The 14034-nt window shown below is 47.9% G+C and overlaps 1 protein-coding gene across 2 annotated transcripts in view; it reads left to right on the forward strand.

Annotated features, from left to right (window-relative positions):
- Positions 1-14034, forward strand: part of SORT1 (sortilin 1) — an 86719-nt gene that overhangs the window by 42726 nt on the left and 29959 nt on the right. The window contains exons 2-3 of one of the 2 annotated variants that reach the window (XM_029069407.2): positions 7614-7673; positions 11994-12067. In XM_029069407.2, the coding sequence (XP_028925240.1) occupies positions 12036-12067 (32 nt within the window). In that variant the 5' untranslated portion in view covers positions 7614-7673; positions 11994-12035. Of the gene's footprint in view, positions 1-7613; positions 7674-11993; positions 12068-14034 lie in introns of those variants that run through there. The other variant, XM_029069408.2, reaches the window with a different exon arrangement.

The raw sequence follows: 14034 nt of genomic DNA on the forward strand, positions 1-14034 counted from the left end.
CCCTGTCCCACATTGGGCTCACACTCTTAGTCCCCATTTTTTTTTTTTTAACCAGTGAATGAACAAGCACAGAGAAGTGAAGTGAGTTGCCCAAGATCACAAAGCAGACTAATAGTGGAGCTGAGATTAGAACCCATTACCTTCTGACCCAGGCCCAGGCTCTCTCCACTTTGCCAAGTTGATCTGGACCGTAGAGCTCCGTCAGGTGATTCATCCGAGTGGACCGGCTCTCTTCAATGTTTGCGGTTGTGTAATAGCATCGATAAATGCACAGAGGGGTTGCTTCGACAACTTCCGCATGTACAGGAACGGGTTGAGCTGGAAGCTGTTGCCTGAGTGAATCAATCAGTTGTGTTCATCAAGCGCTTAACTAGGTACAGGGCCCTGCTGAGAGCAGGAAAATCAAGACTGATGATATCGTCACGTAACCAAGACAGCCTGGACCCCACATACAAGGCTGATTGTATGGGTTTTTGTTTTTTAATGGTATTTGTTAAGCGCTTACTTTATGTTCAGGCACTGTACTAAGCGCTAAGGTGGATGCAAGTTAATCAGGTTGGACACAGGCCACGGCGTACAAAGAGCTCTTAGTCTTAATGGTCATTTTACTCATGAGGGAACTGAGGCACAGGAATGTTAAGTGACTTGCCCATGGGCACACAGCAGACAAGGGGCGGAACTGGGATTAGAATGCAGGTCCTCGGACTCCCAGGCTCAGGCTTTTTCCACTAAACCGGGCTGCTTCTCATCCTAATGAGGAGTTATTAAAAAAAAGCCTGGGCTGAAATTGGTTCTAATTCATGTTGTCTGCTGGTTTTACTTGACCAGGTCTCCAGGATGTTTGCAACTGCAAAATAGCCTTCATATCTTCCTGTTAAAGTTCAACCTTCACAACACTGCTAAAATCTGCCCCTTCCTCCTTTTCCAAACTGTTACTGTGTTAACCCAAGGACTTACCCTATCCCACCTTGACCTCCCCATTTGCTTCCTCACTGACTTCCCTCCCTCCTGTCTCACCCCACTCCTGTCCATATTTAATAATAATAAGAAGAATTATGGCATTCGTTAAGCGCTTACTATGTGCGAGGCTCTGTTCAAAGCGCTGGGGTGGATACCGGCAAATGAGGTTGAATACAGTCCCTGTCCCATGTGGGCCCACAGTCTGTCCCCGTTTTTATAGATGAGGGAACTGAGGCACAGAGAAGGGCAGGGACTTGCCACGGTCACATAGATGAGTGGCAGAGTCGGGATAAGAACCCACGACCTTCTGACTCCCAGGCCCATGTTCTATCCACTACACTGCTTCACTGTTCTGCCCAGTTCATTTTTCCACAAAACCATCCAGTCCATGTTTCCCCACTCCCTCTGGACTGTGAGCTCATTTGTGGACGGGGAACGTATATATCAATTCTGTTATGTTGTACTCTCTCGAGCGCTTTGTACAGTGCTCTCTGCACACAGTAAATTCTCAATAAATACCACTGATTTATTGATCCTCAAGAGCCTCTGGGAGAGAAGCAGCATGGCTCAGTGGAAAGAACCCGGGCTTGGGAGTCAGGTCATGGGTTCGAATCCCGGCTCCGCCGCTTGCCAGCTGTGTGACTTTGGGCAAGTCACTTAACTTCTCTGTGCCTCAGTTACCTCATCTGTAAAATGGGGATTAAAAACCGTGAGCCCCACGCGGGACAACCTGAGCACCTTGTATCCCCCCAGCGCTTAGAACAGTTCTTTGCACATAGTTAGTGCTTAACAAATACCACATTATTATTTAATAGTAATAATTGTGGTATTTCTTAAACGCTTACTATGTGCCAGGCACTGTTCCAGGCGTTGGGGTGGATACAAGCCAATTGGGTTGGACACAGTTCCTGCCCCACATGAGGCTCACAGTCTCAATCCCCATTTTACAGATTAGGTAATCGAGGCACGGTGAAGTGAAGGGACTTGTCCAAGGCCATATAGCAGACGTGTGGCAGATCCAGATTAGAATCTGTGACCTTCTGACTCCCAAGCCTGTGCTCTATCCACTATGCCATGCTGCTTCCTGAGTTTCCCACCCAACTCCTCATCAAACAGAAACTCCTTACTATAGGCTTAAAGCACTCAGTCAGCTTGCCCTCCCTGATTTCCTAAAACCCAGCCCGCACACTTCATCTTCTAATGCCAGGCTCTCTCTTTGTGCCTCCATCTCTTCTATCTTGCCACTGACCTATCACTCACGTCCTGCCGTTGGCCTGGTGCCCTACCTCTTCATTATCAGGCAGACGATCACTCTCCCCATCTTCGAAGCAGTATTAAAAGCACATCTCCTCCAAAAGGCCTTCCCCGCCTAAATCCTCACTTTCTTTTCTCCCACTCCCTTCTGTGTCACCCTTGTGCTTGGATTTGCACCACCTTTTATTCACTCCTCCCTCAGCCCCACAGCACTTATGTACACATCTGTAATTTATATTAATGTTTGCCTTTCCTCTAGACTCTAATGTCATTGTGGGCAGGGAACAGATCTACCAGCTCTGTTCTGATGTATGCTGCTAAGCACTTAAAAAAGCACACACAGAAAGTTCTGAATAAATGTGATTGATCGATTGACCCTTTGGGCCCAGGATCATCTGTGAAGGCCCATGTGACTTTCAGTCCTCAGTGACTTGGCTGTAAGAAGTACTATTTCTGGAAAAGGTACATATTGCTGTGAACCTTGCTAGCTTTCGGGTCAGGGCGACCTAAGGCATCTCTCCCTTTGTTTATTGCAGGCCTCCTGGCCCCGGAAGAAAGCCAGCAGGTATTATGGGGCCAGGTTAGGTAGGGTTTTAAGCACTGTGGACACTTTGAGGCACATTGTTCCTGCCCTTAAAACGATGACTGACAGGTGACCCCACTCTGAGATGAGCTGGGGAGAGAAAAAGTTAGGGAGCTCCTTGTTGAAACATGATTTAACATCAAAATTTCCTTTGACAGCTAACATGTGAAGGGAGCAACACTGTTTACCCCTACATGTCTATCTTCAAATGCGCAGAGGAATGGTTACTCTTTGTGGAGGAAGAGGGTCGAAAGGAAATGAGCACGAGGAGAAGCATGGCCCAGCAGAAAGAGCACGGGCCTGGGAGTTGGAGGACCTGGGTTCTAATCCTTGTTTCACCACCTGGCCGCTGTGTAACCTTGGGGAAGTCATTTCAGTTCTCTGAGCCTGTTACCTTATCTCTAAAATGGGGATTAAGACTCTGAGCCCCGTGTGGAACATGGACTGTGTCCAACCTGATTAGCTTGTATTTACCCCAGCACTTAGTTCAGTGCCTGGCACATAATAATGATAATAATAATGATGGTATCTGTTAAGCACTTGCTTTGTGCCAAGCACTGTTCTAAGCGCTGGGGTTGATACAAGTTAAACAGGTTGTCCCTAAGCGCCGAAGAAATACCATAAAAAAACAAGGGGTAGTTATAGGGAACGGATGTGGCCCCCAAGGATAGTTGCAGTCAATCAGTGGTATTTGAGTGCTTAATATGTGCAGAGCACTGCACTGATTTCCAATGCCTCAATGCTTAGTACAGTGCCTGGTACATAGCGCTTAACAAATATAATTATTTATCATTATTTACAATATAGCAGATTTGGCAGTCCTATTTAAGCTCGCCACAACTCCTGCCAAGGAATGACTATTTTGGATTGGAGGAAAATGTAGATCCAAGTCCCCAGAATGAATTTAGTGTGAACCAAGGCAAGATCTCCTAGTAAGTATTTCATAGCTCCCCAAGGACTCTTCCCTCTATCCCAAGTAATTTTCAGGCAGGTAAGAAGCAACAAGAACTCTCTGGGAACAAGACACCTTTGTAACCAAGGCTGTTCTTTTGAACCTTCAAAACAGTGGAAGCCTGTCCAGTTTTCTACCGGTCAAATAGCCCCCTTAGTTCTGCCGTTTTCAGGAGACTGTGCGAGTGTATGAAAGGTTCTCAAATTCCATCACTGCAAATGACGCACTGTGGTTTAGTTCCCATATATATTCCAAGCCTCAGAGGGTAAACCCGGCCAGCCCGGCCTTGACTGATGCTCAGATCAGTTGTATGAGAAGTTGACCATGCATGAGAAGGCAGGAAAAGAGTAAAGTTTTGAATGAAACACTTGCCCTGAAATTGCACTTGAGTGGGATTTGTTGACATTTCTGTCGTCATTAGGATTTAAGTATTTTGTAACCCCATCCCTACAGCACTTCTGTACATAGCCTGTCTGTATTTTATTTTATTAGTAATAATAATGATAACTGTGGTATTTGTTAAGCAGTCACCCTGTGCCAGGTACTGTTCTAAGCACTGGGGTAGGTACAGACAATTTAGGCTGGACCCGGTCCTTGTTCCACATGGGCTCAGTCATAATCCCCATTTCCTGTTGAGGTAACTGAGGCACAGAAAGGTGAAGTGACTTGCCCAAGGTCACACAGCAGACAAGTGGCAGAGCAGGGATTAGAACCCATTAGGACTCGCAGGCCCGTGCTCTATCCACTAAGCCAAGCAGTTTCTATTGTTATCGTTATTATTAAAGGAAAGGATGCCATTTTAATATCCTCCTCCCTCACTAGACTATAAATAATTTGAGGGCAGGGATTGTGTCTACCAACTCTATTGCACTGTACTCTCCCCGGTGCCCGGTGCTTGGGCAGAGCAGCGTGGCTCAGTGGAAAGAGCCTGGGCTTCGGAGTCAGAGGTCATCAGTTCAACTCCCGGCTCTGCCACTTGTCAGCCGTGTGTGACTGTGGGCAAGTCACTTAACTTCTCTGTGCCTCAGTTCCCTCATCTGTAAAATGGGGATTAAAAGTGTGTGAGCCCCACGTGGGACAACCTGATTAGCCTGTATCTCCCCCAGCGCTTAGAACAGTGCTCGGCACTTAGTAAGCGCTTAACAAATACCAACATTTATTTGATTTAGTACAGTGTTCAGCACACAGTAAGGGCTCACTAAATTCCTTCGGTTGATTATTGAGCACTAAGCGCATAGGACAGAAGAACAGAAGTAGGAGACCTGGTCCCTGCCCTCAAGAATCTTACAGTCCAGTGTGGGCAACCTGCAGGCACAAGTTCATTGCAAATAGGGAAGCAGAGGGACTCAATCAATCATTGCTATTACTGAGCACTTACTGTTGCAGAGTAGTGTAGTAAGTGCTTGGGAAAGTACTGTACAACAGAATTGAAAGACGTGATCCCTGCCCACAAGGAACTTAAAGTCTAGAAAGAGAGGCAGATATTCAAATAGATTACTGATAGGGAAAAGTAGAGAAGGTAGATATACAACTGGTATTAATATGGGCCGATGAGTGACCTAATAAACAATTGAATAAATAAGCAGAGTCCAGGAAACACTATGTACATTCAGTGTTGCCAGATTGTGTACCTTCAGTACACATCTTGGCAGTCTAGCCCAGTGGAAAAGATGATAATGACAGTGGTATTTGTTAAGCGCTAACTATGTTCCAGGCACTGTACTAAGTGCTGGGATAGATACAGGCAAATCGGGTTGCTGTCCCACGTGGGGCTCACAGTTTCAATCCCCATTTTGCAGATGAGGTCCCTGAGGCCCAGAGAAATGAAGTGACTTGCCTGATGTCACACAGCAGACAAGTGGTGGAGCCAGGATTTGAACCCATGACCTTCTGACTCCCAGGCCCATGCTCTAGCCACTGTGCCGTAGCACAGGGGACCTGAGTTCCAAACCCCCTTCTTCCACTTGCCTGCTGTGTGACCATGGACAGATTATTTACCTTCTCTGGGCCCCAGATTTCTTCATCTGTAAAATGAGAATGAAATCCTTAGACAGTTAGCCCCATGTGTGACGGAGACTGTATCTGGCCTGATTATCTTGAATCTACCCCAATGCTTAGTAGAGTGCTTGGCACAGAATAAGCACTTAACATATACCAGAATTGTTATTATTAGCATTACGAACACAACAAGAGAATTGGGGAACCCTCTTCCAACAACGTACGTCTTTCTGGGGCCGGAGCAGTGTGATGTTGAACACGTCCTCACGGCATCGGGTGTGGGGTGAGGCTCCTCCGATCTGCAGATTTTTCTCAAGGTTGAATGTAGGAATGTTACTGCCACATCCTAGGCAAGGTGGACGTTCATAATAGCTAAGAGAAGCAGTGTGGTCTAGTGGAAAGAGCACAGGCTTGGGAGTTAGAGGACCTGGGTTCTCATCCGGGCTCTATCACTTGTCTGCTGAGTGACCTTGGACAAATCACCAAACTTCTCTTTGCCTCAGTTACCTCATCTGTAAAATGAGGACTGTGAGCCCCACGTGGTACAGGGATTGCGTCCAACCTGATTTGTTTGTAACCTCCTCAGCGCTTAGTACAGTGTGTGGCACGTAGTAAGTGCTTAACAAATACGACTGTTCAAAACTGTCATGTCTAAAACTGAGCTTCTTACCTTCCCTCCCAAGAACTGTCCTCTTCCTGACTTGCCTGTCACTGTGGATGGTACGACCATCCTTCCCGTCTCTCAAGCCCGCAACCTAGGTGTCATCCTTGACTCGGCTCTCTCGTTCACCCCACACATCCAATCCGTCACCGAGACCTGCCGGTCTCACCTTTACAATATCGCCAAGATCCACCCTTTCCTCTCCACCCAAACGGCTATCTTACTGGTACAGGCTCTCATAATATCCCGGCCGGATAATTGTGTCAGCCTGCTCTCTGATCTCCCTTCCTCCCTTCTCTCCCAGCTCCAGTCTGTTCTTCATTCCGCTGCCCGGCTCATCTTCCTGCAGAAACGCTCTGGGCATGTCACTCCCCTTCTTAAAAACCTCCAGTGGTTGCCTATCGACCTCCGCACGAAACAAAAACTTCTCACTCTAGGCTTCAAGGGTCGCCATCACCTCGCCCCCTCCTACCTCTCCTCTCTTCTCTCTTTCTACCACCCACCCCGCACGCTCCACTCCGCTCCTCTGCCGCCCACCTCCTCACCGTCCCCCATTCTCGCCTATCCCGCCGTCGACCCCTGGCCCACGTCCTCCCACTGTCCCGGAATGCCCTCCCTCCTCACCTCCGCCAAACTAACTCTCTTCCCCTCTTCAAAGCCCTACTGAGAGCTCACCTCCTCCAAGAGGCCTTCCCAGACTGAGCTTCCCCTTTTCCCTCTGCTCCCTCTGCTGCCTCTTTGCCCCCCCTTCACCTTCCCTCAGCTAAGTCCCCTTTCCCCCCCTTTCCCTCTGCTCCTCCTCCTCTCCCTTCTCCTGCCCTTAGCACTGTGCTCATCTGCTCATTTGTACATATTTTTATTACCCTATTTATTTTGTTAATGAGATGTACATCCCCTAAATTCTATTTATTGCTATTGTTTTTGTCTGTCTCCCCCGATTAGACTGTAAACCCATCATTGGGCAGGGATTGTCTCTATATGTTGCCGAATTGTACATTCCAAGCGCTTAGTTCAGTGCTCTGCACATAGTAAGCGCTCAATAAATACTGTTGAATGAATGAATGACTGTCATTATTATTATGAGTGGCTGGTGGGACAACACATCTTGGGGTGCTGGGTTGTAGTTGGCAAAATCTTCTTGGACTAGTTTCATCGTTCTGTCTCTCTCTCTCTCTCCCTCCCCCATTCTGCTTTTTTATTTACAGCACGTGTTTGATGATCTGAGTGGCTCCGTCTCCCTCTCCTGGGTTGGAGACAGCACTGGGGTAAGTTATACTCTGCATCCGTTAATGTGGCTTGGCAAAAAAAAAAAAACATGTTCTGTTTCTGGTTTTTCAGTAAAAATGTCACTCTGTGTCCCCACATCTCCAGCCGTAGCCCTGAATATAAACAATTCCTCCTCCTTGGAGAGCAGGGTAGCTGGAAACTTCCAGGGCCCATTGCTCAGGAAGCTCGGAAGAGGCTGGAGAGCAGCCTCGGAGAGATCATCTAGCTCCTCTGCTTCCAGAAACCACGGCTCCAGTAGTAATCACAGTCATAGTATTTACTTGCTCCCTTCATTCATCCCCTCCCTAGCTCCATAGCACTTATGTATGTATCTGTAATTTGTATATATTAATGTTTGTCCCCCCCTCTAAACTGTGAGCTCTATGTGGGCAGGAAATGTGTGTTGTATTTTTCTCTCCCAAGTGCTTAGTACAGTGCTTTGCACACAGTAAATGCTCATTAAATACTTTTGAATGAATGAATACTGACTGCTCCCTGTGTGCAGAGCACAGTGCTTCGCTCTGGGAAAGAATCCATAAGTTGGAATTAGACAAGGTCCCTGTCCCTCAACTAGCCAGGTATGTAGCATTGTTCAAAAGATGGCCCTCGGCCACCTTTTCCAGTTCTGTGGTCTCAGGAGTCTGGGATCCACCCGACTGCACACTTCGAGGTCATCGTGACCTAGGGATTAACCCTGGGAGAGTTGGGGTGAAGAGACCCCCCCCCACACACACACACACACCCATCCACAGCCCCAGATCAGAACTAGTTTCCCCGGCCCCTTTGGCTTTTTGGGAATCGGAAAGAGCAGGAGAAAGATGGGGATAGCAGAGGAAGCAGTGGGGGCCGAGGGATGAGGGGAGGAGACGGTTGCAAGATCTGTCTGCCATTGAGACTCCTGTGATCACATTTCCACAGCTCCTGTTGAGAGGTTGGGGTGGGAGCAGCGAGGCATCCCTCCTTCACCTCCATGACCTTAGGGGGCTTGGCAGAATTCTGCTTTGCAAGAGCTAGAGGAGCGAGTCGAAGTGGCTTCCGGGGCTGGACCAGCCTGTAGACGAAACAATTTGCATGAGTTATGTTCCTCATTCCTCCTCCCTCCCCTAGTTAAGTCCAGGAGAAAACCTCTGCAGCCGCCTCCCTTAAAATGGGAGTGGAAAGCAGTGAAGAATAATAATAAGTATGGTATTTAAGTGCTTACTTTGTGCAAGGCACTGTACTAGGTGCCGGGGCAGGTACAAGTTAATCAAGTTGGGCACAATCCCTTGTCCCATGTGGGCTCACAGTCTTCACCCCATTTTACAGATGAGGTAACTGAGACACAGAGAAGTAAAGTGACTTGCCCAGGGTCACACAGAAGACAAGTGGTGGAGCCAGGATTAAAACCCACACCCTTCTGGCTCCCAGAACTGTGCTCTAAGTTTCTCCTCGGTTACCACTGGTTCCTTGGGCCAGTGCCTTGGGGATAAAGCCAAGGTTGTCCGGACGTTGGTCCGTAACATTGCATGCTCCCCAGTGGCTTGTTGGTTCCTTAACTCGTTCTTTTAGTGCCTCCAGTGCTCAGATTGACTCTGGGTCCCCTCCATCCTGCCCCGGAGACTTTGGTGCACCTGTCCACTCCCTGGCTCGGGCCATGACTTCTGGGATTTGTGCCAAGTTTGAGGGGTGATGTAGCACCCAGCAGAGAGGACAGATGTTAGAGGAGGTGTCTGAAAGGGGAGAGAAAGAGAGAGGCTAGGGGAAGAGGGAAGAGACAGGAGGAGAGTGAGAGGGGGAAGGGCAGGAGGGAGAGGGTGAGAAGGGGAAAGAGAGAGGGAGAAAGAGAGAGGTCAGGTAAGGGTAAGACCCTCCAACCCATGTTTTTGGCTTTGATGCTGCTCCTAGAAATTCTCTTTCTCATCCACTTCTTCCTGGCTTCTCCATTTAGGGGATTTTGCTGTCGGGCAAAGGCACGTAGAGGCCTTTGTTGGGGAAGCTCTTACTTAGCTAAATTTAGTGCCAAAATTGAATGTAATCATTGCCCAACATTTTGTGCATAAACTTTGAATCTCATCCTCCAGACTAGGCTTTTACACATCAATTTCCCCTCCTGTCCAAAACCACGGGGCAGGAAAGAACTGGCCTCCAACTTGCCCCTGGACTTCTCCGGCCTTTTCCCGGCCAGGAAGCCAAGGAGTTGGCCCGTCTGGTTGGGAGGCCCATGGAATCATCCACCTGTCTCTGTTTGTTTCTTGGACCTTCCACTCCTCTCTCTTCATTCACGTCTGTAACCAGTCAGTCACTGAGTCCAGCTGCTTCTTCCTTCAAACAACATACTTTGAAGGTCCCACCCCCAGAACTTGACTTTATCAGGTCTGAGTTGCTGCTACTTACTTCTTTTTAGCTTTTGCGCCTTTAACCCATCTTCCTGCTAGTCAGTCCCCAAGGCAGCGGCTAACATTATTTTTGCCCGTGGCCGCGATTGTGGCATTCCTCTCAGGAAGAATCACAGGGCTTTTATTGGCCCTATCAAAGTCCAAGTTAACCCCCCATGACTTACCTCCCTGTCCCTGACTTCTTCACCCCTTATCAACTCCTTCTGTCCTGTGACTGCTTTTTATTTGGTTCGCTCCTACTTCTAGATCTATGTTTTTCCCCAACTGTTCTCTGTACCTGGGTTGGTCTTCTGCTGACTGACTGGCCCTCTCCAAGACCCAGTCCCAATTCCCATCTCCTTCAAGGGAGCCTAGCAGGACTGTCAGAATGTCACTCTCCCCACCTTCAAAGCCTTATTAAAAGCACAGCTCCTCCAAGTGCCTTCCCTGACTAAGTCCTCCTTTCCTCTTCTCCCCCCCCTTCTGCGTTACTCTTCCGCTTCAATTTGCACCCTTTATTTGTTCATTTGTATTTATTGAGTGCTAACTGTGTGCAGAGCACTGTAATAAGTGCTTGGGAGAGCACAATACAACAATAAGCAATGATGTTCCCTGCCCACAACAAGCTCACAGTCTAGAGGGGAAGACAGACATTAATATGAATAAATAAATTATAGATATTCAGTTCAGACACAGTCCCTGTCCCACATGGGGCTCACAGTCTAAGAAAACGGGAGAACAGCTTTATTCACTCCTCCATCAGCCCCACTGCACTTATTTGTAATTTATTTATATTGATGTCTATCTCCCCCTCTGGACTGTAAAACTGTAATTGACAGGGAACGTGTCTGTCAGCTCTGTTATATTGTACCTTCCCAAGGCCTTCCCAGACTAAGCCCGCTTTTCCTCTGCTCCTCCTCCCCTCCCCATCGCCCCTACTCCCTCCCTCTCCCCGCCCCACAGCACTTGTATATATATGCACATATTTGTTATTCTATTTATTTTATTAATGATGTGTATATATAATTCTGTTTATATTGCTGCCTTTGATGCCTATCTACTAGTTTTGATGTCTGTCTTCCCCCTCCTAGACTGAGAGCCCGTGGTTGGGTAGGGATTGTCTCTGTTACTAAATTGTACTTTCCAGGCACCTAGTGCAGTGCTCGGCACACAGTAAGCACTCAATAAATACGACTGAATGAATGAAGTGCTTAGTACAGCGCTCTGCACACAATAAGCGCTCAATAAATATGAATGATTGAATTAGGGGGTCCAGTTCCCCCTGGATTTTCCAGGATTCCTCTCCCTATTTCCTATCTTCCATCTCTGCCTCAAACTTTCATTAAGCCAGGGACAAAGCAGCTTAACCTCCCACTCTTCCTCTTCCCCTCCCCTCCCACTTCCCCCACCGTCACCTTACCTGAGTCAGAAACAAATTTGACCCTTTGCAAACTTGGTGGCAACTCAGCTGTTGGAGTGGGAGAGGCTGTCGGATACCCCAAGGCAAGGGAGTGCTGGGGCTGTGTTGCTGGGTGGATCTCTGACTTCCTTTTATCTTCAGCATCCAAGACTGTAAGCTTATTGTGGGCAGGGAATGCGTCTAATATTGTACTCTCCCAAGCATGTAGATTAGTGCTCTGCCCCCAACGCTCATTAAATCCGATTGGATGATTGACTGGCACTGGGATGGAGGAAATGGGGAGGGCTTCTGTCTGATATCTGTCTTCTCAAGGTTTGGAGGGTGCTTAACTGAGAAGGGATAGGTGGGATCATGCTTTGAGGATGCAGAAAAGTCAGCGAGGCATGTGGGAAAGAGAATGAACATATTGAGGCGGGGGGAAGGGGCATGGTGGCTGGGGATTTGGTCCCGCAGGATCTCGGCTGGCACCGGAATTGGGTGTGGGCGGGCTCGGGCAGATGCAGGGTTCAGCCAAGCCTTCACTCCTGGGTGTTGTTTCTCTCCAGGTCATCCTAGTCCTGACCACGTTCCATATCCCTCTGGTGATCATGACCTTTGGACAGTCCAAGCTCTATCGAAGGTGAGACATGCAGGACAGCGTCCATGCTTCTGCAGATTTTTTGACTGAGGAACTCTTTAATCAGCAAAAGCATTCTCGTATTCTAATGCAGCCTACTCTTCTAGTCACATACATAGTCACTTACCAACATGCCTTCAGCAGTTTTATCAAAGGGGCAGCCTGGGTTATAAAGCTAATCTTCTCACAGTGCCCTACGCTGCCCGGAGAACCCAACTGAACTTGGGGGAGAGAGGAGAGAAGAGATTGACCAAGTCAGGGTCACACTGCAACCCACCCCTTCGATTGAACATTGCTTAATGTCGCTCCAATGCAGTGGGTGGCCATGGTGTTTATATGACTATGAATGCATTGTACGTGTATTATTAATATACTCCTTTTCCTCCAAAATTCCTTCCATCTTTATCCTCCTGTGGGACTGAAAAAGACCTTCAGTCCCCCTCTTGTTCCCTTTCCCCAACTCCTTGGCTGTTCCTTCTTTGCCTTAGTTTCTCCCACCTCCAAAGCCGCCCCTTGTTGCCCCTCTGAATTATTAATTAATTGTGGTATTTAAGTGCCTACTCTGTGTGCCCAGCCCTGTACTAAGCACTGGGTTAGATACAAAATAATCAGGTCGGACACAATCCCTGTCCCTCATGGGGCTCACAGGCTAGGCTTTGCCTCACCTCCCTCATCTCTGTTTTCTGTGGGAGTCGGCTTCACTGCTATCGTGACGACTCGCCGGGCTAATGCTGGCACCTCATACAGATCCATTGTGGATTGGAATTGAGTCTGCATTGCAACAGGCACAGTGACTCTTTCTCTGTCTCTCTTCAAGTTCCCACACCCCAACAGAGGCATAATCCCTGTCCCTCGTGGAGCTCACACTCTTAACCCTCATTTACAAATAAGGTAACAGGTACAGAGAAGTACATCGACTTGCCCAAGATCACACAGCAGACAAGTGGCAGAGCCGGGATTAGAACCCAGGTCCTTCCGAATCCCAAGTTGTGGTCCTTGACATCTGACTTCATCGATTGTTTCCTTGACATCTGACTTCATTGATTGTTTTACCACTATCAACCCCTTCCTGTGATGGAAATTCGCACAGTTATTTGAAGCCATCAGCAAACTTAGAGCACAGTCCCTTTTCAGTCAGCTAGAAGGCCAGAGGCATTGAATATTGGTCTTTATTATGGGTTGTATTATTTAACACCTGCTTGACACAGGCATTTCAGTGCCCATTTCCTCCTTCTCCCTCCCACTCCAGGCTCACAAGGTCATAATCGGGGATTTTCCTAGGGGATTTTCCTAGCCATTTTACTGGCCTGACCTGACCTGGGCCCTTGTCTAGAGCCAGTGACAGAACTCTTTATCTTGCCATTATTTCAAATAATTTTTGGCAGCTGTGAGGTCAGGGTTCACCCCATGATAACCACCGGGCTCGAAATATTTTGTCCGCAAAGACTCGCCCTCAGCCCGATCAATCAGTCGGTGATATTTATTGAGCACTTACCGTATGCAGAGCCCTGTATTAAGCTCTTGGAAAAGTATAATACAACAGAGTTGGTAAACATGATCCCTACCCACAAGGAAGAACGTACAGACTACAGGGGCAGACAGACATTAAAGTAGATTAGGGATAGGGGAAATAGAGCATAAAATATTTTACATAACCGTGGCATAGTGGATAGAGCACGGTCCTGGGAGTCTCGAGGTCAAGGGTTCTAATCCCGGCTCTGCCACTTCTCTGCTTTGTGACCTTGGGCAGATCATTTCTCTGGGCCTCAGTTACCTCATCTGTAAAATGGGGATTAAGACTGTGAGCCCCATGTGGGATAGGTACTATGTCCAACCGGATTTGCTCGTATCCACCCCAGTGCTTAGTGAAGTGTCTGGCACATAGTAAGCACTTAACAAATACCACAATTACTATTGTGGGGCTGGGGTGAGCATCAGAGTGCTTACAGGGTACAGAGCCTTTTCCTGCC

This window comes from Ornithorhynchus anatinus, chromosome 7 (genome assembly GCF_004115215.2).
Source record: "Ornithorhynchus anatinus isolate Pmale09 chromosome 7, mOrnAna1.pri.v4, whole genome shotgun sequence".
NCBI lineage: Eukaryota > Metazoa > Chordata > Mammalia > Monotremata > Ornithorhynchidae > Ornithorhynchus > Ornithorhynchus anatinus.